At 40.5% G+C, this 27,353-nt stretch overlaps 2 protein-coding genes across 11 annotated transcripts in view; one reads left to right on the plus strand and one right to left on the minus strand.

The window, feature by feature from the left end:
- DENND1A (DENN domain containing 1A) overlaps positions 1-27,353 on the minus strand; it is a 494,220-nt gene that overhangs the window by 453,277 nt on the left and 13,590 nt on the right. The gene's annotated exons all lie outside the window — the stretch shown is intronic.
- Positions 12,837-13,001, plus strand: LOC123392780 (40S ribosomal protein S29-like). The gene has a single exon (XM_045082373.1). The coding sequence runs from the start codon at positions 12,837-12,839 to the stop codon at positions 12,999-13,001; it is 165 nt and encodes a 54-aa protein (XP_044938308.1).

Genomic DNA, 27,353 nt, shown 5'->3' on the forward strand with positions numbered 1-27,353 from the left:
AACAGACTGTGATTACTGACAAGGATAGAGGCAGTGTGGTATAGAACATGCGGGCTGTGGTATAAGGCAGACCTTACTTAAAATCCTTGGCTCCACAACTTAATAGCTGCGGAGCTTTGGCCAAGTTACTCAATTTCTCTGAGCCATGCCTACCTAATCTATAAGATGAAAACACCTGGGGTACCTAGGTGGCCCCGTCAGTTAAGCATCTGCCTTTTGCTCAGGTCATATCTCAGGGTCCTGGGATCAAGCTCCTTGTTGGGCTCCCTACTCAGTGGGGAGTCTGCTTCTCCCTCTCCCTCTGCCTGTACAACACCCCCCAAACCCGCCACCAATTGTGCTCCCTCTCTCTTCACTCAAATAAACAAAAACACTTAAGAAAAAAAAAAAATGAAAACACCTAACCAGAAGAATTACCATGAAACTTAAAAAAGAAAAACTGTCCAGGTATAATGGCTGACAAATAATGGGCTATAGCCATGATTATGATTTCACAGGAGTCAGGTTTTGAATTTACACAGCTGTACCTCCAAAGCCATAAGCAGAATTCTGAGGAAACTCAAACCAAGGCAACATTAGCACAAAGTAGCTTCTCCCGCATAGTCCAGGATAAAACACATGATGCAGTCGGCTTGCTTATTTACAAGTTTTAAAGACTGAAACAGAGAAACAATATCCTAAACCACTAGGCTATTACAAAGACAGGATGCTAATCTAAATACAAGATACCGTTTCCACACAGGGGGCTTCACGGGTACTGGCAATGGCAAGTATATGACACTTCATTATTATATCCTTTTACCTCTTTATGCCATAAATATTTCATAATAAGCCTGAAAAAGATCACAGCACTAACAGAACATTAACAGTTGTTAATTCTGAATGATGAGAACATCGGGTTATATTAGCTTTGAGTTTTCTCTTTGATTCTGAAACTACAATAAAAAGGTATTTCCAGATTGACTGAAAATGGTTTAGAAGAAAATGTTATACTTTCAAAGGTCTGTAACGGAATTCTATTTTAAACCTGACAACAAGGCTCAGAAACTTTGAGTCACCCGAACAGATCTAACGGTTACTTTCAATCAAATAAATACCCTGAATTTGCCCAGCAGATTCCGCTTCTCAAAATAAATCATTCATCTCATTTCGCCCTCATAATCCTATGAGGACAGGTAGATAGGTTATTATTATTCTCACCATACAGGTGAGGAACCTGAGGCAAAGAGATTCTATGTGACTTGGCGGCGGTGCCACAGCTAGTTAGAAACAAACACAGCTACAACCAGAATTCACCCTCCTGGGGCTCAAATTCTGTGCTTCATTGATTCTAAGATGAACTTTTTCCCCCACATTCCCACATCTCTTACAATCTATTGCATCTGACAACGCTAAATAGCAGCATTTTTTTTTCCTCCATAGTAATATACATAATGGTACATTTTACAAATAATGGCATCTGAGATTCAATAAATAGGTTAATATTCCTTCTACTTCCTTAGGAGTAGAAAAATGTGTCCTTGTCAATCAGGAATCCATTTCTCTTGTGAAGGATCATCATTCTTTCCCTGAAGAGAAACTTAAGCTTTTGCTTTAAGTGAAAAGAGTTGACTGCTCTAAAGTTCAAGGTATTTACATACACCTTGTCAAATATAATTTTAAAAATCAGACAATAGGGGCGCCTGGGGGGCTCAGTCGTTAAGCTTCTGCCTTCGGCTCAGGTCATGATCCCAGGGTCCTGGGACCAAGCCCCACATCGGGCTCCTTGCTCAGTGGGAAGCCTGCTTCTCCCTCTCCCACACCACCTGCTTGTGTTCCCTGTCAATAAATAAATAAAACATTTTTTTCTTTTTATTTATTTTAAAGATCTTATTTATTTATTTCCCAGACAGAGATCACAAGTAGGCAGAGAGGCAAGCAGAGAGAGAGAGAGGAGGAAACAGGCTCCCCGTTGAGCAGAGAGTCCGACATGGGGCTCGATCCCAGGACCCTGGGATCATGTCCTGAGCCAAAGGCAGAGGCTTAACTCTGAGCCACCCAGGCGCCCTAAATAAAACCTTTTAAAAAGAAAATCAGACAATAAAGTAGAATGTTTTACTTAATAGGCTAAATAAAACAAAGTAAATTGAAGTTTTAAAAAAGCCTTAAAATTTTTGTGTGTTTTCCCTGCAGGATGATACAAAAAGATCTATCAAGTTAGCCTCCTTTGGTCACCAAACATTGTGGAAAATGTCTTATGGAAACACCCCTTTTGTTCAAATGATCTCAAAATAGAGTGTTCAATTGAAGACAGGAATGTTCTAAGGCTATTTAAAGAGCATCAGAAAGACTCCTTCTGAAATCTAAACACAGCCTTCTTCAGGTGCCTAGGTGGTGCAGTTGGTTGAGTGACCAACTCTTGGTTTCAGCTCAGATCATGATTTCAGGGTCATGGAATCGAGCTCCACATTGGGCTCTGAGCTGAGCACACATTCTGCTTAGGACTCACTCTTTCTCTCTCTCTCCCTCTCTCTCTCTCCCTCTGCCCTTCCCCCTAAACTTGCACTTCCTCGCTCCAAAATAAATCAGTTTTTAAAAGAAAACTTTGGGACACCTGGGTGGCTCAGTTGGCTAAGCATCTTCGTTTGGCTCAGGTCATGTCAGACTCCTTGCTTAGCAGGGAGTCTGCTTCTCCCTCTGCCTGCCAGTCCCCCTGCTTCTCTCTCACAAAATCTTTTTTAAAAATTTTTAAAAACTTTTTAAATCAACATAGCTTTCTTAGCCTCATTTTTCAACTGGCTGAATTTCATCTCAAAATTTCATTTGGAAAATTGAAATAACAAACACTCACACACAAAGATGTTACATAACAAGTGTTTTTTTGTTGTTTGTTTGTTTTTTAACACTGGAGCTCTGATAAATTAACCTGTGCCATTAGGTTAAGGCATTTTGTACAGACCTGCTATATCTCTAAGTGAAGACTGGCCTCACATGGTCTATACTCACTTTCTCTAACACACTTCAACCAGGCTTCTGAACCCACCACAGCACTGAAACAACCTTGTCATATTTACCAACAACCTTGTCATATTTACCAACAACCGCATTGCTAAAATATACTAAAATGGCCAACTCTCCTAACAGACACATAAAGTGTTCATCATCATTAGCCATCAGGGAAATTCAAATCAAAACCACAATGAGATACCATCTTACACCAGTCAGAATGGCAAAAATCGACAGGGCAAGAAAGAACAAATGTTGGAGAAGCTGTGGAGAAAGGGGAACCCTCTTACATGGCTGGTGGGAAAGCAAGTTGGTACAGCCACTCTGGAAAAGTGTGGAGGTTCCTCAAAAAATTAAAAACAGAGCTCCCCTATGACACAGCAATTACGCTACTGGGTATTCACCCCAAAGATACAGATGTAGTGAAAAGAAGGCCATATGCACCCCAATGTTCATAGCAGCAATGTCCACAACAGCCAGACTGTGGAAGGAGCTGAGATACCCTTCAACAGACAATTGGATAGAGAAGATGTGGTCCGAATACACAATGGAATAGTACTCAGACATCAGAAAGAATGAATACCCAACTTTTGCATCAACATGGATGCGACTGGAGGAGACTAAGTTAAGTGAAATAAGTCAAACAGAAAGTCAATTATCATATGGTTTCACTTATTCGTGGAACATAAGGAATAGCACAGAGGACAGTAGGAGAAGGAAGGGAAAAATGAAGGGAGAGAAATTGGGAGTGGGAGATGATCCATGAGAAATTATGGACTCCAGGAAACAAACTGAAGGTTTTAGAAGGGAGGAGAGCCTGGTAATGGGTATTAAGGAGGGCCCAAATTGCATGGAGCACTGGATGTTATACACAAATAGTGAATCATGAAACACTACATCAAACACTAATGATGTACTGAATGGTGACTAACATAACACAGTATAAATAAATAAATTAATTAAATGGCCAATTCTCAGGGCTCGTCTTACTCAATATCTCAGCAGCATTTGACACAATTGACAGACTTTTCCTTCCCTGAAACACTTTCTTTGTATTACAGAACATCGTTCTCTGTTGGTTCTCTTCCTACCTTACTGGCTGCTCCCTTTGTTAAATCGTTCTCATGTAACCTCTCCTACCCTCAAATTTAGTCCTGGACCTCTCCCTCTCCCCACTCATTACTTAGATGATCTCATTCAGCCTCATGGCTTTAATTACCATGCAAATGCTGACAAGCCCCAAAATCATGTCTCCAACCTGACTTCTTCCCCGACTCCAGATTCCCTTATCCAACTGCCTACTCAACATCCCTGCTTGGGTATTCAAGAAGCATTTCTAATTTAGCAAACGGCACTCTTCTTCCTCAAACCTGCGTCCCTTGAATTCCACCAATTATTTAGATTTAAAAAAACAACAACAACTTGGTATCATCTTTGACCCCTCTTTTATATATATGCCACAGTCATTTACATGTCAAAATCAGTAGATTCTGTCGATTTGTTCATCAAAATACATCCAGAATCTGAATGCTTCTCAGCATCCCCAACCCTACGGTCCTTGCCAGATCACAACCTCACCTTGACGACTGCAACACTCTCCTGACTGATCTTGCTGCTTCCTCTCTTGCCCTCCTTTGATCAGATTTCAACTCTGGTCAGTCATCTTTTTATTGGAAAGGTCAGTTTAGGTCAGTCCTTTACCTAAAACCTCCCTGACATGTCTCCCATCACCCAAAGTCAAAGTCTTGGTTCTAGAGATGGATGACAGGCATGGCTGTACCACAGAGGGCACAGCTTAGTACCCCTGAACTGTATACCGCCAAAAATGGTTAAGATTGTAAATTTCACATGTATTTTACAATTAAAAAAAAACACAAAAAAAACTGAGGATGAGGGGGAAAAGTCCTTACAAGGTCTACATGATCTGGCCTCTCCCTCTCTCTCCAACTTCATTTCATACCTTATTCCCCTTGCTCACTGCACTCGAGGCACACTGGCCTTCCTTCAGCTCCTTAAACACACCAAATTCTTTCCTATATAACAGACCTTTGCATCCATCTTCATAAAGGTAGCCCTTCCTGTCATTCAAAACTCAGCTTTTATTTCAACTCAGAAAGACCTTCCCCAATACACTCTCTGCCATCTCATTTTAATTTTCCACAGCATACCCATCACAATCTTGGTCATTGTCAATCTTCCTCCTATGAATGTAAACTTGCAGGAGAAGGATTTTGTCAATCATACCCACTAGTGCTTCCCAGGTACCTAAACAGTGCCTGGGACACAATCAGAATCAAATACTGAGCAGAAAAGAAGGAATAAAGGAAGTACAGACCAGCCTTTCCTAGGGTCTGAAAGAGTTCAATAAATGATAGGAGTGATTATAGACTCCCATGATTCTCAAATTTCAGCATGTGAAAAGAGAGATTTCAGCCCTACTTCAAAGTCTGGGGGGAAGGAGGCAGGGAAAGCCCAAGAATTAGCATTTCTAACTTGTAGCCAAATACTTGTCTACTAACAGGTAATACTGATGCAGCTGCACTAGTGATCACACTTCAAGAATGAACCACTGAGGGGCGCCTGGGTGGCTCAGTGGGTTAAAGCCTCTGCCTTTGGCTCAAGTCATGATCTCAGGGTCCTGGGACAGAGCCTTGCATTGGGCCCTCTGCTCAGCATGGAGCCTCCTTCTCTCTCTCTCTGCCTGCCTCTCTGCCTACTTGTGATCTCTCTCTCTCTCTCTCTGCCAAATAAATAAATAAAATTAAAAAAAAAAAAAAAAAGAACACTGATCAAGTTAAATGCAATTGTTCCTCCAAATAATTCAGTACACAAAACAAACTTAAGGTATACTTAATAATCTATTAACAGAGCTTTTGCAATAAAACAGATTTCAAAGAAAAACAGCATTTGTAGGACAGAAGCTTATTCCTCTTCTATCGCTATCCTTAGTTACTGCCTCATTCTTCTAATGAGAAGAATAAAACTACCTGGGGCACATGGGTGGCTCAATTGCTTGGGCAGCTGCCTTGGGCTCAGGTCATGATCCCAAGGGTCCTGGGATCAAGCCCTGCATCAGGCTCTCCACTCAGCAGAGAGACTGCTTCTCCATCCCTCTGCCTGCAGCACTCTGCCTACTTGTGCTCTCTCTACCTTCCTGTCAAATATATAAATAAAATCTTTTTAAAATAAATAAATAAAATCTTTTTTAAATAAATAAATAAAATAATAATTTAAGAACTACCTAAGTTTTTCACTCAGTTCAAATACTTGCCAGAGTTCTATTACATGGAGCTGGAGATCAAAAAAGCTGACTAAAACACTAAGAACAAATTGGACTATAATTATAAGTTATAGTCATGCTTATCCATGATCACTTACATGTTGCCTTATGGAAGAGGTGGTGACTAATGTTATGACAAGTTATGTAACATACCAACAAATATACATAAGTTATTTTAAGGGCCAGTGAACCCAATGCAGATGGAAGCATTTTCTATTTCTTTGCGAATCAAAAAATAAATTTAAAAGTGCCTCTTCTAAATGCAAATGGCCAAGAGACTCTTAATATTTTCATTAAGCCTATAAACAATGAAGACTAACAATTTCCAGAAAGTCCCTGAGACTACCTTGAGACTGCTTATTTCCTCCATTACTCCTCTCAAGATGCTCAATATTTTTAACTACTTGGCTAAAGGAACCGAAAAACCTATTTCTGTCCTATTAACACTCACTGCTAATTCAGTACACGTAATGATGCTGAGAATACCATATTCAGAGCCAATTTTCCAATATGGACCCAAGTTTTCCCAGAACACTTCATGATATAGCTTAACATATTACCATGGTAATGTCCTGGTACTGCCACCATATCCCACTATTAATTGCCTTACGTCTCTATACCTTAATGATCTGGAACCCTGCCTACCTGCCAAACAACTTTTGTTTTTGCCACCCACCCTTACCTCCTGCAGTCCTGTACCCTAACATCCAGCTGTACAGAACTAGCTGTAGCCCACTCAACAAACCATGCTCTGGTTCACCAGGGACACCGTTACTGTTCTACTTCCACTATGGACTGCTTCCGTGTGCCAGGCACAATGCTAAGCACTTTACATGCATTATCTCAGTTCATCTTCAACCACCCTATGTGTGTTTACCCCCATCTAAAGAGGAGGACCTGGGACACCTGAATGGCTCAGTCGGTTAAGTGTCTGCCTTCAGCTCAGGTCATGATCCCAGGGTCCTGGGATCAAGTCCCGAATCAGGTTCCTTGCTCAGCAGGGAGCCTGCTTCTCCCTCTGCCTGCTGCTCCCCCTGCTTGTGCTCTCTCTGACAAATAAAATCTTTTTTTTAATGGCTATTAAAAAAAAAAAAGAGAGAGGACAACACTGAAACTCAGGATAAACTAGCCAAAGTCAAAGCAAAGGAGTAGCAGAACCAACAAGAATCATCCAACAGCTCTAACCACTTTACCATTTGACATTACTGACATTATTCAGATGCGCTTCTGCAAGGAACAGTCTTTCCAGTCTTTTGCACTTGACAATCTCATTCATCAAGCCTCAGCTCAGGCACGCCCTCCTTTCTGGAAAGCCTTTCTCAATCCCACGTAGCCATAGCACAGATAGGGTTAAGTACCCCTCCTCTACATTCCTAGGGCACCCTGTGCTTCCCCCACTCTTGCTGTTCTTACCACATTCAACCCTGACGCAATTACAATTACCCAAGGGGCTTTTAAAAATCCTAATGCCCAGGCCACACCCCCAGAACAACTAAATCAGAATCTCCAGGCACCAGTATTTGTTTAAAGCTCCCCCCTCCCAACTTAGTCCAGTGGAGAACCACCCACGTCCCTTTGATTAAATATCCACCTTCCCCTCTAGACTGGCAGCTTCTTGAGGGCACCGACAGTCTTCTCATAGCCCTGGTCTGACACCTGGCATAGTAAGTGTCTGATGAATGAGTCTTCCTCCAACATCTGACATGTGGTTTCCAGCTCCTAGTAACTGCTTCTCCCTGACAAGAGGTAATTTACTGGATACACACTGCTTACACATGACTGTTACTCTTTAAAGATCTCTTCCTTTGGAGTCAAAGGTATCAATAAGTCACACCTGCTGACAACAGCCTTGGCTCTTAAATACAGAAAAATGACACACAAACAGCTAAAATGTGTTTGAAAGAAGGGAGGTCTGTTCAGTTCTTGCTTCTGGGAGAATGAAGCCTGAAAATAAGCCAAGAGAGCATTTCTATTCAATACCACTCTTCTGAACACAATTCTCAGTGATTCACTGGAAGGGCCATGCTCAGTGCTCAGGGCCATGTTCTCAAAATGATTAAGTACACTCAGCTTGAAGTCATGAAACAGACAAAGGCTTTGACAATATTCAGGCAGCAGGAAAGCTTAATGGGTTTTGTTGTTGTTGTTGTTTTAGAGTATCATGCTATTGATCACTCCACTGGATCATCAGCTTTCAATTAGGATCTACTTTTCCTCAATTACAACATATTACGAGATTAGGAGAAAAATATAACACTAACTCCTCATAAAATGAATCTTCCCTGCATATGGTAACCATGCTACAATGCTAGGCCCTCATCCCTTTAAGTGTTTTAGAGCTACAGATTTAAACACACCGTGTTAGGACCCCTTACTCATTTCACAGCCATCAAATCTTCAAACCAGATAATATCTATCAAGCAAAATAGCAACCTATTCTCTATAGACTAATGATCTGACTTCACCACACTGTTTCTTTGGTTACAAATTTACATACTAAGGAAGCAGAGAGCGAGCAGTTTATTTCAAACTTCATACCAGTTAAACTGTCTTAAGTTGACAACAAAGTCACTCAAAATTGTATACACTTCAGCACATGCTAGCGAACATCACCTACTAAACATTGATTCCTTTAAGCCAGACAAACAAGCAAAAGGGTAGTGTTAATATTTCCAACAAGTCTCCATTTGTTCCAGTGAACTCTGAAATTAAAGCCGTTTTTTCCAGGCTGAAAATGCTGTATCAAAGGGTGCTTTCTAACCCATAACAAGTTAACACCTCCATAGAAGAATGCAGTCATTGTTAAGACTTGTTAGAAAATGATTAACTTAGTTGTGTAATTATACAAACAAGTCGTTTCAAGGTTTTACACTTAACTTTTCATTTCTAATAATGCTCTCAGGATCAGATTAATAAAGATACACAGATCCTGCTGTGCGAGGAGTTGCAAAGTTTCACCTTTTCATATAGGAAAGATTCTCGTGCCACCCTGTGTAAAGCAAGCTAATGGAAGAAATTTAGCTGAGTTCCAAGAATAAAAACAGTGCCTGCACACCCCTCAGCAATGCGAAATACTCCATACATTTTTTTTTAAAGATGTGTTTATTTGAGACAGAGAGAGAGAAAAAAAGAATGTGTGCCTGTGAGAACAGGCAGAGGGGCAGTGGGAGAGGATGAGGGAGTCTCTGACTCACCCACTGAGCACAGCCTTGATGCAGGGCTCAAAGAAGGCAAGACCCTGAGATCACGACCTGAGTGAAATCAAGAGTTGGGACCTAACCAACTGAGCTACCCAAGCACCCCAATACTCCATACTGTTTAAAGAAATTCTCCTGAGCTACAGTGTAAAATATAGACTCTTCAACCATATTAATAACATTTGCAAAGATCATGTCTATTTCATTAACATTTTTGTGCTTAAAAAATATTTAAAAGCCTCCCCTTCCCTAACTTTTCCTCCGTTCTTTCTGAACAATTGAGTCCCAAAGTTATTACCTAGGCAAAGCAAGGTAGATGTTCACGTGGGCAATGGCCCAGTGCGCACTGTCAGAGCCTGAGCAGGCTGAGGAAAGTATCCCTCAAGGTCCCTGCCAAGGGATGTCAGAGCATGAGCAGGGTAGGAGGATATCCATACAAAGGGGTGGCCTGGCAATACAATCCCAGATCCAAGTAGATAAGGAAGGCATTCATTCAGGGGGAGCAGCCGGGCAAGGGGAGCCAGAACTTGAGTGGAATGAGAAATGTGTCCAAACACACGGATGGCCAGGCCTGAAACATGAGTGGGGAGAAGAAAGTGACCCCCAGAGGTACAAGGCTGTCAGAGGCCAAGAGGGTGAGGAGCATGTCCAAGCACAAGGGCACCCTAGAGTACAGTGTGGAAGCCTGGGTCGGTATGAAGAGTTTGGCCAGATGGGTTTGGGGCAGGCTTGCTCAGCATGATGGAGAGTCAGAGTCTGAGCATGGTACCCACAAGGCAGTGGAGAGGGCAGGGATCCACTGAACTACAGGAGTAGGTATGATGATCCTAGGAAAAGAGGAGACCATCCATATAGGGTAGGGATGAAGGGGCCCAAGACCAGTACAGAGGGCCTGCTTTCTCACAGATGAAGTAAACAAGAAACTAGAATGAATGCTATAGAGTTGGGTTTGAATTGGAGGTATTAGTGTGAACTCAAGGTTTTCAATAAATATATAGATAAGGAAATAAAACATAAATGCAACCTGACTTTTAAACATATGCATATTTCCAGGCTCTGTCTACTGACAGGGCCTAGTAGCAGCAAAACCCCCACTAGTAATGAGCATATCTAGTACCCAGACGTTGGGTTCCTAATACAACTCTTCTCTAACAGGAACTAGAGCTCCTCGGGGAAAGAGCTGATTCCAGGGCTGGGGCAGAGAAAGTACAAAATGAGCTGGAACATCTTATTGTGTCAGAAAGCAAAGAAGTGCTCAAAGAATGACAGGAACTGTCAAAAGACCAGCTTGAAAAGACTCCCACTGGCCAGATCTGGGAAAATTTAAGCATCAAGCTCAATAAGGACATTAACAGATTATTAACTCATCAAATAAAACAGGAAACCATGAGTCCACATTGATATAAATAAGAGAATTAAAAACTGAATGAGAAATGGACCATTTACATGGTTTCAAAGTACCTTCCCACAAAATACTTACTAATTGCAAGAGGGAAAAGAGTAACTTTTTAGTGTAGAAGTTTAGCAAAAAACTACCTTAATCAACTCATTAAAGTGATCAACGTACGTAATGAAACAAATTGTTAGTATGCAATGGGAAAACGGCATCATTTCCAGGACATTTCTGTCAAAGATGCTTCACCACGATCTAATCTTAAGAAACATCGGACAATCAGACAAATTTAAATTGAGAGTCATCTAAAAAAATATCTGGCCTGTAATCTTTAAAAGTGTCAGGTCATAGAAATCAAGGAAAGACTAAAGAGCTCTTCCAGATTGAAGGAAACCAAAGAGACATGACAACTGCACACAAGGTATGATTCTGAACTGGATCTTTTTGCTATAATAAAAAAATGTTACTAGGGACTACTGAAATTTGAATAGGATCTAAGGCTTAAATGTAGTAATGCATCAACATTAATTTCCTGATTTTGATGTTTGATTGTGGTTTTATATTTGTCAGAAAAGCCCATTGAAGTATTCAGGAGTTATGAGGCATCAGATCAACACCTCACTTGAAATTGTTTTGTTTTTTAAAGTTCTTTATATTATTTACAGTGCACTGGATAGAACAGGGTATTACCTTAGCAATGGGGAATAATTAATCCTAGGCTGAGTACTGCTTTAGTCCCACCTAACAAATCTTAAAATCAAAACCCAGAGGATCGAACTCTTTCATACTCAACTTGTGAAATATATGAAACAATGGTTTTCAAGATGTCAGGCAGCAAAGCACAGCAATTTCTTGAGAGATGGAAAACAAATGAGAAGAGCTTTCGATTGCCTCAGATCACTGCCAGAAGTCCAAGAATATTCGTAGGAACCCAAAAATACCCCACACCCAACAATATTAAATACACAGTGTTTGGCAGTCAATAAAAAGATTACCAGACACGCAAAGAATTAGGAAAATACAACCCATAACAAGAAAAGGCAATCTGAAACTTACACAGATGTTAGAATTAGAAGACAGGACATTCAAATAGTAGTTCTAACTATATTCCAAGTGTTTACAAAATTAAGAGACAAGATTCAAAAAAGAACCAACTGAATTTGTAGAGATAAAATGACAATGAAAAATCTACCAAATGAGGTTAACTACAGAATAAACACTGAAGAAAAAATTAATGAACTTGAAGACATGAAACATACAAAGGGAAAAAATTCAAAGAAACCCAAAGCATCACTGACCTATGGAACAACTTTACACTGCCTAAATATATCAGTGACTGGAATCCCCAAAGACAGAAGGATGCAGAAAAACTAAATAATGATCAAAAACTTTCTAAATTTGATGAAAACAATAAATGCACAAATCCAGAAATCTCAACAAACTTCAAGCACAAAAAACATGAAGAAATCTAAAGCACATCATAACCAAATTGCTCAAAATCAGTATTAAAGAGAAAATCTTAAAAGCGGAACAAAAACACATGTTATATTCACGGGAACAAAGATTAGAATGACAGATTTCTTGTCAGAAACTAGGCAAATGAGTGAACAGCAGAGCAGCATCTCTTAAGTACTGAAAGAAACTGACAACCTTGAATTCTATTCCCAGAGAATATTTCAAAAGTGAAGACAAAATAAAGATTTTTTTCAGACATTACGGATGCTGAAAGAATTCATCACCAGCAGACCTGCACTACAAGAAATGTTAGAAGTCCTTCAGGCAGAAAGAAATAATGGAAATATGGAAATAAGGACCTGTACCAAGAAATAAGGAGCATCATAAATGGTAACTACATGAACTAAATAAGTCAAATGATCATCTCATTAGATGCAGACGGTTCCCCTGGAGAATTCTAAGAAACAATGAAAGAATTAATACCAATTATACCTTGTGCCTTTTGCATCTGATGGGGATGGGAAAGATGGGTCACCAGCAGTTCTACTGGAGCCATCTGAGGAAATGTGGCCAGGGTTCTTGTTGTGTCTGCTCAAACCCACATGGTCTGATCCAGATACACACCCTCAATACGTACTGCCAGTGTTTCTACCAGTACTCAAGGGATACAGGCTTCATTAAGTTGGATTAAATGAACTTCCTTGAATGGGTCATCCAAGAGACCTACTGAAGATACCCAAGATACCTACCCTAATGCTAACTCCCTGTACATAAAATAAAAATATTTCAATTAAAAAAAAATACCAAATTCTATACAATATCTTCCAGAAAACAGAAGAGGATAAAACATTTCAACTCATTATAGAAGACCAGTATTACTCGAATACCAAAACCAGACAAAGACAGTACCAAAAATATAAATTATACACACACACACAGTAGATCAATACCCTTTTAGCCACAAAAATCCTTACCAAAAAATTAGTAAACAGAATTCAACAAGATACACCATGACCAAGTGGAATTTATTCCAGGGATGCAAGGCTGACTTAATATTGAAAATCAATCAATAGAGTCTATGCCATCTTAATAAGCTAAAAAAGAAAAATCAAAATTATATTAATCACAGAAAAAGCAGTTCATAAAATTCAAAACATATTCATGATAAAAATTCAGAAAACTAGGGGCGCCTGGGTGGCTCAGTGGGTTGAAGCCTCTGCCTTCGGCTCAGGTCATGGTCCCGGGGTCCTGGGATCGAGCCCCGCATCAGGCTCTCTGCTCGGCAGGGAGCCTGCTTCCCCCTTCTCTCTGCCTGCCTCTCTGCCTATTTGTGATCTCTGTCAAATAAATAAATCAAATCTAAAAAAATAAAAAATAAAAATAAAATCAGAAAACTAGGGATAGAGGGGATCTTCCTCAAGCTAATAAAGGACCTCTATGAAAAACTTACAGTTAACATTATACTTAATGGTGAAAGACTGAATACCTTCCTTCTAGGATTAGAAATAAAACAAGGATATCCACCCTCACCACTTAGCCATTACACTGAACAGTTAAGCCAGGGCAATAAGGCAAGAAAAACAAAAGGCACATGGGCTGAAAAGGAAGCAATCATTTTTTTCCTATTTGCAGACATGACCATCTATGTAGAAAAGAGTTTTAAATTGATATTGAGATAATTTCATTCTCTTCTATCTACAATTTTTCCATTTTCATCTAACCACCTTCTAAGGCTTTCTCCATGCACTCCTCTGATGGTGTTCAAAATCAAAACCATAGATTTAGATAGCTAAGGATATAAGACTTCCAAAGCAAAAACCAGGGGCGCCTGGCTGGCTCAATTGGAAAAGCATGGGACTCTTGAACTCAGGGTTGTGAGTTTGAATCCATGTGGGATGTAGAGATTACTAAAAATAATAAACTTTTAAAAAGCACAAACCAGGGACGCCTGGGTGGCTCAGTTGGTTAAGCAGCTGCCTTCGGCTCAGGTCATGATCCCAGCGTCCTGGGATCGAGTCCCACATCGGGCTCCTTGCTCAGCAGGGAGCCTGCTTCTCCCTCTGCCTCTGCCTGCCATTCTGTCTGCCTGTGCTTGCTCTCTCCCCCTCTCTCTCTCTGATAAATAAATAAAATTTAAAAAAAAATAAAATAAAATAAAATAAAAAAATAAAAAGCACAAACCATAAATAAATAAAACTTTTTTAAAAGGGAGAGGGGGTGCCTGGCACGCTCAGTGGGTTAAGCCTCTGCCTTTAGCTCAAGTCATGATCTCAGAGTCCTGGGATGGAGCCCCGCATAGGGCTCTCTGCTCAGCCTACTTGTGATCTCTCTCTCTCTCTCTATGAAATAAATAAATAAAATCTTCAACAAGCACAAACCATAATGTGAAAAACTAATGGGTTTGATTACATCAAAATTAAGAATCTCTGTTCAAAAAAGGAATTTTTACTTAAAATGGAAATATTCTGTCCATTTAGGGGTGTGTGTGTGTGAAAGAGAGACAGACAGAGACAAAGACAGAGACAGAGACCTATGGGAAAATATCCAGCATCATTCAATTTTAACAGCAACTCATGAAACACCAAAGTTCTATGGGAACACGGCTTAAAAACTGCTATGAATTGATCCACCACTAAGAAGCAAAATACAGGGGATGCCTGGGTGGCTCAGTTGGTTGGACGACTGCCTTCGGTTCAGGTCATGATCCTGGATTCCTGGGATCTAGTCCCGCATCGGGCTCCCAGCTCCATGGGGAGTCTGCTTCTCTCTCTGACCTTCTCCTTGCTCATGCTCTCTCTCACTGTCTCTCTCTCAAATAAATAAATAAAATATTTAAAAAAAAAAAAAAAAGAAGAAGCAAAATACAGGAATATTCCCTAAGAACATAAAGGGACCTGAATTAAAAACAAGTTGAGTCAGATTCTCTCTGCTAAGAATCCAGAACTGACTCTCACAGCTGGCATCAGCTTTACCACTTGTTCTAGAACTTAGGTCCGTCCACTGTTTCAACAAAACCACCTGAGGAAACTTTATGAAAACATAGATTCCCGGGTCCCCAAGAGTCTAGTTCAGAGGTTCTAGAGTGAAGTCCCCAAAATTTTTTTAAGTTCCCCAGGTGATTCTGTTGAATAGCCAGCGAGGTTTAGGACCCACTTAAATAACAATGCTTAAAACTGAAAGACAGAGGGAGACAGAAAATCCAATGCAAGAGTCTGTATGGTCCCTGACAGACTAGAAGACCCTAAAGGTTGTGGGAGTGCTTTAAAGGCCTAAATATGGTACTTTATTAGCTCCTGAGTAAGTGGTCGGGAGTGTGCAGGCTCTGTGTGACCAGTCACGGACACCCATTCAAATGCCTGCCATTTCCTTAACATCAAGGGCATTAACATAGTGGAAAACAACTTTAATTTTCCTAATGATTTTCAGCGATGGTAGGTCTGCTTACTCACTGAGGTAAATAATATCCGTTTTTAATTTAGAACATCATTATTTTTCATGGTTTACCTCTTTTCTAGATTTACAGATAGATGGTAATTAGTCAGACACTTAAACTTATCAATATAAGGAAAGGCATCTTGGAATACCTAATGAGCCCAAGTCCACAGGCCCTTACTCTCTGAGAACTCCAAGACCAACCGGAGGAACAAAAAACGATCCATAGACTCACCAAGTAATGCTTCAGAGCAAAGTCGACATTAAAGCCAAGAATACATACTGTAAAACAGCAAGAGGTGAAAGAAGCAGAAGTCCTAGAATGGTGAAAACTATCTGCTTGCCCTGGTTCTGGCAATGAACTAGCTGTGCAGCTTGGAGCAAGAAATGAGAGCCAGGAGGTCTAAAACATGAGCAGGTGGGGACTGGCTGTAGCATAGCTTTAAAGACTTCCCTCTGTAGGATCCAATTTTCCCTCTGTGAGCAGATCACTAAGAAAGATCTATTCCTGTTCTGACATCTTGTAGCCCTAGCATTCTAAATCAAAGAGATTTGCAAAATCTTTTTTTTTTTTTTTTGCAAAATACAAAGTCCTATTTTAGTTGTTAATACAAAGGCTCATGATATTTATATCAAAATATTGATTCAGGGGTGCCTGGTTGGCTCAGTCGGTTGAGCCTCTGACTCTTGGTTTCAGCTCAGGTCCTGATCTTATGGGTCAAGGGTCACACGATGGAGCCCCACAACAGCTCCTACCCCAGCAGGGAGTCTACTTGAAGGACTCTCTTCCTCTGCCCCTACAAGCACACACTCTAAAATAAGTAAACCTTGAAATATATACACTGATGTAGACTACTACAAATGCTAATTTCCCAACTTATAAAAGTTCTTTGTCCTGATTATCAATTAGACAAATACTTAAGAGAAAGACCCCCCCCCTTTTTTTTAAAGATTTATTTATTTACTTTAGGGGAGGAGTAGAAGGAGAGGGAGAGCAACTGACTCCCCATTGCACAGGGAGCCTGATGTGGGGCTCACTCTTACAACCCTGAGATCATCACCTGATTGGAAATCAAGAGTTGGATCCTTCACTCAGCCACCCACGAGCCCCAACATTCACTTTTCTAAGGCAGTGGTTTTTAATGTAGACCAGAGATATATCAGAGGCCTTAGGGGGAAAGGGAAGGGAATGAAAGAGATCCATCACAAAGATCTACTTTTATGGGTTTTTTTGAAGATTTCTTTATTTATTTGAGAGAGAGAGAGTGAGCCATGCCCCAGGGTGCATGTGGTGGGGGTTGGGGGAGGAGGAGCAGGGAGCAAGCTGGGGAAGGAACATGGGGGAGGGATGCACACTCCCCACCCAGCAGGGAGCCCCACACTGGGTTTGATCCAGGGAACCTGAGCTCATGATCTGAGCTGAAACCAAGACTCAGACTCAACCTGAGCCACGGAGGCACCCCTACTTTTACTGTTTTACCTCTAAATTTTACATAAGTCTCCTCTGACACAGAGTTCCACACCTTAAAAAAAAAAAAAAGAAAGAAAGAAAGAAAAAAAATAAAACTCTAAAAGCATGTTTGCAAACAAAACAAACATGTAAGACAGCTATGTTTATTACCCAGTGTACCAGTGAAGAAACTAACGAAGTGCAGACTGTTCAAGTACTTGTCTGAGCTCACACATTTAGGAAATGAAGCTGGGACCAGAACCCAGGCATTTTGGCTCCAAAGTCCATGTTCCTAACTACTATGCTAAGCTCTACATGGCACAACACAGTTTAGAAAATGAAGACAAAACTCTAACATGAATCTCTGAGACTCCCAAATGCATTCAGTAATAAAGATACTAATTAGCATGAGAAGCAATGTTGTTTGCAACTGAGCCTCCCTAGACCCTTCAGCTTCTGCCACGACCAGCTACCAACACACACACAGAGTCCCCACGTGACAGTCACATTGACCTTCTCATCAGGCCTCAATCACCTATGCCTTGTAGGTATATTTACCATGTGTTGAGCTAATTCCGAAGGGCTGGGAACTGTGCAGAGCGTTTTATACACCACACCTCCTTTTAGCTACATGACAATCCTGTGAGGTAAGGGAGTCTTGGAGGATTTTACAAAATAGTCTTAAAGAAATTAAATAGCTTGCCCCAAGGGCAAATATCTAGTAAAGAGCAGTGTATGAACTCAAACCCAGGTCTGCTGTGACTTCATAAGATATGTTCCTGAGCACAATCTCCTTCCTAAAACATGCTCTATCACCAAGCATCATACTCACTCAAGATGCATCTACAACAGGGCTTGGCAAATAGTAGGCACTGGAGATATGTGCCGAATCAATGACAAAATGAAAGAATGCCTCCTCTCCGCTGGAGGCCTCTCTGACTCCCTCACAAAACACAGTTGCTCTCTCTACATTGTCACAAGACTTGTTTCAAAGCTCTACTGTACGGCTTCCCAGGAGCTAGTCCATTCTTTCTAGTTATATGTACATAGAACCCACTAGACTGGAACTTTGTTTCACTTCATCTTTGTATCCTCAGCCTCTAACAAAAGGCCTGGCTTTTAACAAGAACTTGGTAAGTTTGTTAATTGAATGAATTTCCCTGAGGAGAAGGGAGATGAATAAGAGACTCATGATTCATATTAAAACTTCTTTTTCCTCAAGAAATAAACAACATTCAAAGCTGTGATATACTCAAATGTGTGTTCTATAAATATTTTTAGGTTTCAACTATCATCAGAGGCATCTAAATTTAACTCATTCAACACATATTTATGAGTAATCTAAGTACACACATATAATGGCTCTTAAGGAGCTTACAGTCTAGTCAAGGAGATAAAACATAATAAAACGTAAAGGTAAACAGTAAGACATGAGCTGCCATGAGGAAATACAAGACTAGGTGCCACACCATTGGTAAAACTAAACGCTATGGGCTTGCAAGTTGAAGACCTCCTCCTGGCTGCAGGCCTTGGGTCTGATTACCTGTGGACAGTCTACAGTGAGGCCCTTGACAGTCAGCAGCAAAATGAGGGGGACAACAAGGGGACAGCGCAGTGTGTTTTCCATATAAAAGTACGTGGTTTTTAAAACCACCCTTAATCTGACATGTTCTTCCTGCTCTTCGCTGTAAAAATGTAATTTTTTTTTCAAAAATGATGATGATGGGCGATGATCATTTCTTTGTGGTTCCACAAACCTTGTTTTTAAGATTCTAGTGGTGCAAAATTCCAAACATCTGGAAACTACTGAGCAAGGACACTCTGCGATGCCTCTCTTGAAGAGGGAGAACTTGAAGTGAACCTTGCAGAGTGAACAGGATTTAGCAGGGTTGGGAGGACAGGAGATTTGAAGCAGGGGAAACGGCCTGATAAAAATACAGAGGTGCTAAGTGTTCAAATAAAGTCTGAAGAATAGTAACTAACTCGGGTTGAAACTTGGAGAAACTGCAGCTGTGAATTCCATTTCTGGCAATATGATAAGCTAAGTATACTTCTGATTCTCCACTGGAACAATTATAAATAATGGATGTTTTTATCTTCTCAACTAAATACACTGACGAGCTTGGAAGCAAATAAAGAAGATTCAGATGAAGAACTGAATGAAACTAAGAACCCAACAGGGTAAAAAGCAAAACACAAAAACTAGCTTTCCCCTCGAAGGCATTTATTTACACCACCCAATGCAAGATTTCATTCTCCCAATGAAATGGGGCTCAAGGATTACAAGGCAAAAGTAACATCCAGCCTGAGAGAGAAATTATAACATATGCTCCTCCCTCCTAATTTAAACTGGGACGACAAAGGTGCTCAAGATAGAAACCCATGCACATACACACACATCTCAGGAACTAAAATGAAAACAATTACTCTCAAAAACTTGGCAATCTTCCTGCAAGTTCAACCACAACCTGGCCCTCACAAGGGATTGCTACTGAATGGTCAAAAACCTCAACCCAGGAATGCAAGTTGAAATGGTCACAAACTGAAAGCGGCCACAGAGCTCTAACAAGAAATATGTAAATCATCTCCGGAAAAATTCACTTCAACCTTAGCCTAAACATACACATATACACACACAGTTCCAAGAAATAGTTCGTGGGCAAAAATTACATCCCTCCGGGAAACAAAGCCCATAAATAAGAACCTGAGAAATAGAAGATGACGGAATCGGACTTTTGAAGACTTCAGATACTGGAATTAGGAGTTACAGGACATGGAATGCTCAATAAGCTTAAAGAAATAAAAGATTGAAAATGAGTAGAGTAAAACTATGACAAGATCAAGCAAAACTGAAAAAGAAAAAAGTATTTCTCAAAATAAAAAAATAACGGTTGGCTAAGAGCAGAAAGGTCACAATCAACACAAATTAGAGATACAACCAAAGTGAATTAGTGAACCTACGGAAATTAGACAGAAGAGTGTTAAGAGACAGAAATTATTAAAAAAAAAAAAAAAAAAGCAGAAGATAGGGATACCCGGATGGCTCAGTTGGTTAAGCATCTGTTTTCAGCTCAGGTCATGATGCCAAGGCCCTGGGATTGAGTCACATCAGTTCCCTGCTCAGTGGGGAGCCTGCTTCTCCTTCGCCCTGCTGCTCCCCCTGCTTGTGCTCTCTGGCTGACAAGAAAATAAATAAAATCTTTTGATAACTAAATAAATATAAAAAAGCAAAAGACAAAGATAAACCCACAAATTCTAAGACTAATCAATATTCCAGAAGAGGTAAAGAGAATGGGGCACAACCCAAGCTGGTTTCAAGGCTCTATGTACCCTTTTTGGATTCCCATCTTCACTTAGTTCTTGGTATGAAAAGAGCTGAAAATTTTCCAAAACTGACAAGAGATACATATTCACACATTCAAGGAGTCCAATGAATGCAGAGAAGGATAAATAAAAAGAAATCTGGAAGTTCTGGTTCCAAGTAAAATATAGTCGGCATACTCCACCTTGTCTCTCACAGCTATAAAATACTTCTATACACCCAGGGTCAAATTCAAGGAGCACCTATGTGAGGGATCAAAAAAGACAAATAATAGCACATGGACTGGGGCAGAAGATCAGAATTCGAAATTTCACCAAATCAGCGGTAAACCATACCTTTACCATTTCCTTTCCTCTGGTATCACTCAGCATGGACATACGGCGGCATAAAAACTGGAAGTTGACAACAGCATAGACAGAGTTCCAGGAAAAGCACTCTATTTCAGGCTCAAGGAATGGGAAAGTGGGAGGATCTACAGACACCTAAAGCAGTGAGTGAAGAACCTTCCTTTCCGACCAGTAGTGTAACCCAAAGAGAATGGGGCAAATACCAATTACTTATTTGCCCTCTGTGCCCTCCCACTGCTAGGTCTGGACCACAGATGTAGTCGTGGGAGGTACACAGCAGAACAGGATAAATAAAGCCCCAGTTTTCTGGCCAGCAGAACTGACAGGGAGCCCCAGGGAACTGGGGAGATAAATAGAAGGAGGGAAGCTCAGGAACATGACCCCATAAACTTGGTTTTGAACACCATGGCCCATCTCTGAGTCTATCAGGAAGGCATGAGGGTGCCAAGTGCTCCACATTCTTCCTAACACTTCCTAATGTAAGTCTCTTTAATTTTAGCCATTCTACGGGATGTGTCAGGGCTTTCTCAAGGTAGTTTTAATTTGCATTTTCCCAATGACTAATGATGTTAAGCATCTTTTCATAAGCTTATTTGCCATCTGTATATCTCCTTTGATAAAGCGTTCAAATCTTTAGCCCATTTTTCTTTATTAGACTGTCTTACTGAGTTGTAAGAGTTTATAAATTGAGTTTTTAGAACTCAGTGCCTTGACTTGTCATTTCCCTAAAGAGTGTCTTTGGATGAGCAAAAGATTTCATTGTGATAAAGCCTAATGTATCCATTACTCTTGTATAGTTTCACTTTTGTGTCCTACTTACGAAGGTAAATTTGACAGCACTTCATCCTAATACTGAAGGGACAAGTAATAGGGGAGATATTGAAGAGAATGCCCAGATTTCTGTCTTGCGTGAATGAATTAATGCATATAATACTGAGACCATTTTCTCAAAGGACATCTGCAACTCATTGTTAAACCAAACTGTCTCCTCTGGATTCCCATTTCTACTGACATCCCGGCAGCACTCTACACTATCTAAGTCTCTTCTCTCCCCCAGGTTCAAACCTTGAACCGCGCTTTGCTATATTCAGCCTGAAAACAACTCTCACAGCTTCATTTTCTTCATTCGCACCAGTGATTTCCAAATCTCTATGCCCTCTTCCCAGTAACAGTGGCCCCGGATATTTACTGATGGCCTTACTCTATGACAGGCACTAAGCCTACATTCTAACTGCCTGTTGCATTCTTCTCCTTGGCCCTATCATTAGTTTCGAGTCAACCAAAGCCACTCTTCGTGACCTCCCTCCTAGTTCTCCTGACTCACCAGTTTCTGTTCATGAGGTTTTGATGCTCCCAGACTGAAAACTTTGATATTGTCACCTTTTACTTTACTTCCTCTGCTCTCCCCCATATTCAATTAATTTAATAGTTCTCCAGTTATGCTACTTAAAACACTGCAGGTTTAGGAACCAGGCTGAAGTGCCAAAAATGGCCACTTCCCAATTTGCATGAAAAAATAATGTAATCTAATTTAAGTTTTCCTACCATAAATTTTTCTTAAGCCTTTCTCACTCCTATTCTATTCTAAAATATAATATAAAATAGTATCTGATTGAGGGGGAAAATGTAGTTTGACATTTAATATATAAATATTTCAGAGTATTCCACACAATACCATGACTTTTAGGTACCCCATCACCTGAATGGGTTTGAGCACCACTGAGCTAATAATGTGCAACTCCTTTTCTTGCTAAATTGCTCTTTCCTACGCAATATGAAACTTTGCCAGTGAGGAAGTCAGACCAAGGTGGGAAAGGTGAGACCAATTTGCCAGAGAAAACATTAAGAAGTAGGCCATCAGAACTCTCTATAAATTTCTTCCTTTTTAATTCCAGGCTGTGACTGCCCGTCCTCTAGCACCAAAGAGAAGAGCCGTCTTACAGGTAGAGGAGAAACAACTTTCTCCTCAGTGATCAGTATAAAAATAAATGACTTTATACTGTAGTCACCACAAGTAAGACACACCCAGGCTGCATCTTCCACATTCTGGACTTTCTCTGCTGACTCTCAGGATTTACTCCAGGAATAAAGCATAACAACATTAGCCTCAGAAAATAAATACAAATATTTATAATCCCAAAGGGGATCTGCCAAAGCCACATAATTTGGGGATCATCAGTTATTTGGAACAATCACAAATAGTGGGGTTAAATATATGAAAAGACTACTTACTGATTATACTCTTTTAAGATTTTATTTATTTATTTATTTATTTGACAGAGAGAGAGAGAGAGAGAGAGAGAGAGAGAAAGATATCACAAGTAGTCAGAGAGGCAGGCAGAGAGAGAGGAGGAAGCAGGCTCCCTGCTGAGGAAGAGTCCAATGCGGGGCTTGATCCTAGGATCCTGAGATCATGACCTGAGCCAAAGGCAGAGGCTTAACCCACTGAACCACCCAGGCGCCCCTGATCATACTCTTTTAAGATGAAACCAAATCGGGGCACCTGGGTGGCTCAGTGGGTTAAAGCCTCTGCCTTCAGCTCAGGTCATGATCCCAGGGTCCTGGGATCGAGCCCCACATCCGGCTCTCTGCTCAGTGGGGAGCCTGCTTCCTCCTCTTTCTCTCTGCCTGCCTCTCTGCTTACTTGTGATCTGTCAAATAAATAAATAAAAATCTTAAAGAAAAAAAAATGAAACCAAATCAACACTAAACCTCTACACTGTATTAAACATTCATTTAATTATTCAGTCTGTATTAATTGAGTACCTACGATGTGCCTCACACTGTGTAAGTCACTCAAGGTTTAACAGTGAACAAGGCTTTTACAGTACCTGATTTCATGAAGTCTGTAGACCACAGGAAAAACAAGAAGAGTAACAGTGAACTGACCTGATCAGGTCTGCCCTTGGGAAGACTCATTCTGGACATGTACAGATAGGACTGGAGAGAAGCAATAGTGGTAAAGAACCCAGTCGGGAGGAATCACAGCCATTATGCTGAGAGTATGGTGGCCTGGACCAAGAGGACAGCAGTGGATAAGGAGGAGAGGACATGAATAAACAGGACTTGATATCTGGATTTAGGAGGTGAGATGTCTCCAACATCTTACTTATCTTTCCCTCCCTCCTGCCCTCCATCTGCCTACTTAGGATTTATGAAATATCTTTAGTTCTCACTACTCACCACTCTGTAACTGACTCCCAAACTATATTTAGCTCCCACCTCTCCAATGACCTTCAGGTCCAAAATTTCAACTGTCCCTGGAGAGTACCCGATGGATAGTAAACTAATCTTCAATAGAACCCAAATCAGGGGCACTTGGGTGGCTCAGTGGGTTAAGCCTCTGCCTTCAGCTCAGGTCATGATCCCAGGTTCCTGGGATCCAGCCCCACATCTGGCTCTCTGCTCAGCAGGGAGTCTGCTTCCCCACCCCCTCTCTGCCTGCCTCTCTGCTACTTGTGATCTCAGTCTGTCAAATAAATAAATAAAATCTTTAAAAAAAAAAAAAAAGAACTCAAACCAAAGCAATGAAAAAAAAAAAAAAATCAAGCCCAGAAAATCTCTACTTCCTTCTTTTTTAATGCCAGCACTGCCACCTTTGCCTCTGTCACCCTGGCTACAAACCCTAGGTCATCATCTATCTGGTTTGAAGACTCTGTAATATTCCGATACCTACTTCTTAACAACTCTCACTGATAGCTGGATTCTTAAAAGACATTGTGATGCAAACCAAAAGGAAACATCCAAATATCAATCCTCATTACCTCTCTTCTATTATAATAGGTTAATTGGTCTACCCGCCTTCAGTCACTGTGCGCTTCAATTCTGGTTACACTCATGGATCACACACACATTTTAAATAGGGAGAGCCACTTAATCTCTTGAATTATTTTTAAAATGAGTTATATTGGTTATAATAATTACACACAAAAAGCACAGTGAGAACAGAGACAAGAACAACTCTAGTGGAGTATACCTGGAATTTTCATTTCTTCTATAGGTGATCAGAGTTCAGAATAGGAGAGTATCAGGCAGTGAGGGAATAAAATTTTACCTCAGTAGCACAGATGCCTGCTAGTCACTAGGAATACAACTGGAACAGTGAATATGAACTAGTCCTTCAGATACAAGATCTGAGAAGGGGACCTGACAGCCACCAAGGGCACAAAGAACAGTGCCCATGGTAACCCATTCACCTTGCTTATGGCAAACAACAAATCTAGATAGCGCTCACCTTGCTCAAGGGCATACAGAAAATAAAAGACCTTTTAAAAATACTGCAAATTGAGGAATGGGAACATCGTCTCTTAGAAGTATGTATCTCTGAAAATGATTAAGAAATATGTTTCAGGAAACTGGTATCCTTAAATAGAACAGAAAAAACATGACTTTTACAAAACAGGAACAGAAAGCTACAAGAGGATAAGAAAGCCAACAAATAAGAGCCTTTAAAAAAAAAAAAAAAAAAAAAAAGGATGGAAGAAAACAGAATAACTCCAAGGAGAATAAAAATGCATAACATTAGACATGTTACCCATGGTATTGTTGCCAAAATGTTTTTTTGTTTTGTTTTTAAGATTTTCTTTATTTATTTGACAGAGAGAGTGCGCGCGCACAAATAGGCAGAGCGGCAAGCAGAGGGAGAAGCAGGCTCTCTGCTGAGCAGGGAGCCTAACACGGGGCTGGATCCCAGGACTCCAGGATCATGACCTGGGCCGAAGGCAGCCACTTAACTGACTGAGCCACCCATGCGCCCCTTGCCAAAATGTTTAAACATGAACTTAAGCATGAGAAAACAATGAGACAAATTTTAAATGTGAGAAATTCTATAAAACAACTAGTCTGGATGCTTTAAAAAGTCAATGTCAGAGCCAAAATGTGGGGGGCAGAAGAACAGTTCTAGATAAAAGGGAACAAGAGACAGGACAACTAAATGCAACATATGATCCCTAATTGGACCCAGGCTCAAAACAAACAGCTGCAAAGGACATTATAGGAACTGGGAAAATTTAAATATGGATTGTTTGTTAGATAATGTTGTATGAATGTGAAATTTCTTGGTGGTGGTAAAAGGATCCTCATTATATATACAGAATATAATTGTCCTTAGGAGATATGCACTAAAACACTAACAGATAAAACATCATGGAGGCCTTAACTTGACATGAGATTATTCAGCCAACATAAATAAAATAAATATAAGTAGATAATGGGGTGGAGGTATAAGGAGGGATTACCTATCCCCTCACATTACAGGGAAACACTGATAAGCATTTCCCTATTCCCACTGCTTATGAGTAATACTGAATTTTCCTAAATTCACACTCATCCAAAAAGCTGCAATCACTGATGACTTTCTATAGTAAAAACCACACCACTTCTAGTTTAAAATACAATCCTCTATCCTTTTTATGAGGCCAGCATGACCTTGACACCAAAATCTGACAAGAACATTACAAGAAACAAAAATTACAGCCAAAATCTCCAGTGAATATAGATGTGACCATAAAATAAGTATCAGTAAACTGATTCTAGCAATATGGATAAAAAGGATAATATATCATGACCAAATGGGTTTATCCCTGGGATGCAAAGTTAAACATTTGAAAATAAATGTCACTTACATTAATAAATGGGGAAAATCGTATCATCTCAATAGATGTAGAAAAAGCATTTGATAAAATTCAACCTCCATTCATGACTAAAGTGGCAACCCATAAATAGCAATTAATGCAGACCAAAAAACCTCCAAAAAAAAGCCAGCCAAAAAGCCAGAAAAGGGACACCCTGACAAGTGAGAAAACCCAGGGGGGAAAACCACCAAACATCAGCCACACACCAGAGAAAAACCTGTGTGGTTTTTCCACTCAAGCCAGCAAAGGACAAGCAGGGAAGAAACCAAATTTCTATCTTGGCCAGGCTGTAAAGAAATTAAGTCAGGTAGGGGGCTGGGACTTTCATCATCGCCAGCAGTAACAAGGACATCCTCACTGTGGTTTCAGTGGAGAATGTGGAGAACCTGGACTTCCACTCTCCTGTGGCAGTAACTGAAGCCGTGGCGAGAGCAGCAAAAAGGCACTACGCTAGGGCCGCCTGGGTGGCTCAGTCGGTTAGGCAGTGGACTCTTGATTTAGCTTAAGTCATGATCTAGGGTCCTGGATCCGGCCCCGCATTGGCCTCTATGCTCAGTGGAGATTCTGCTTGAGGATTCCCTCTCTCCTTCTCCCCCTGCCCCTCCCTTCTACTCACATGCGTGCACATATGCACTATAAAATAAATAAATAAATGTTTACCAAAAAAAAAAAAAAGCACTACTCTACCCAGCCAGAGAACTATCAGTGGAGTCCTCTGAGAGAATCAGAACTCTCACCCACCACTCATAAAAGGGAATTTCCCACGCTGGTGTTAAGGAAGCCTGAACAAGGAACCTACACACATACCCCAAAAGGCAGTAAGAGGGCAAAGTATTCCCTTCCCCTTTGGAAGCAGGGT

This window comes from Mustela putorius, unplaced genomic scaffold, assembly GCF_011764305.1.
Source record: "Mustela putorius furo isolate JIRA1106 unplaced genomic scaffold, ASM1176430v1.1 tig00000596_pilon_pilon_pilon, whole genome shotgun sequence".
NCBI classification, from domain to species: Eukaryota; Metazoa; Chordata; class Mammalia; order Carnivora; family Mustelidae; genus Mustela; species Mustela putorius.

What these genes read in the sequence shown, in the direction of transcription:
- LOC123392780 (XM_045082373.1), top strand. Translation starts at nt 12,837, where the DNA reads ATGGGTCACCAGCAGTTCTACTGGAGCCATCTGAGGAAATGTGGCCAG.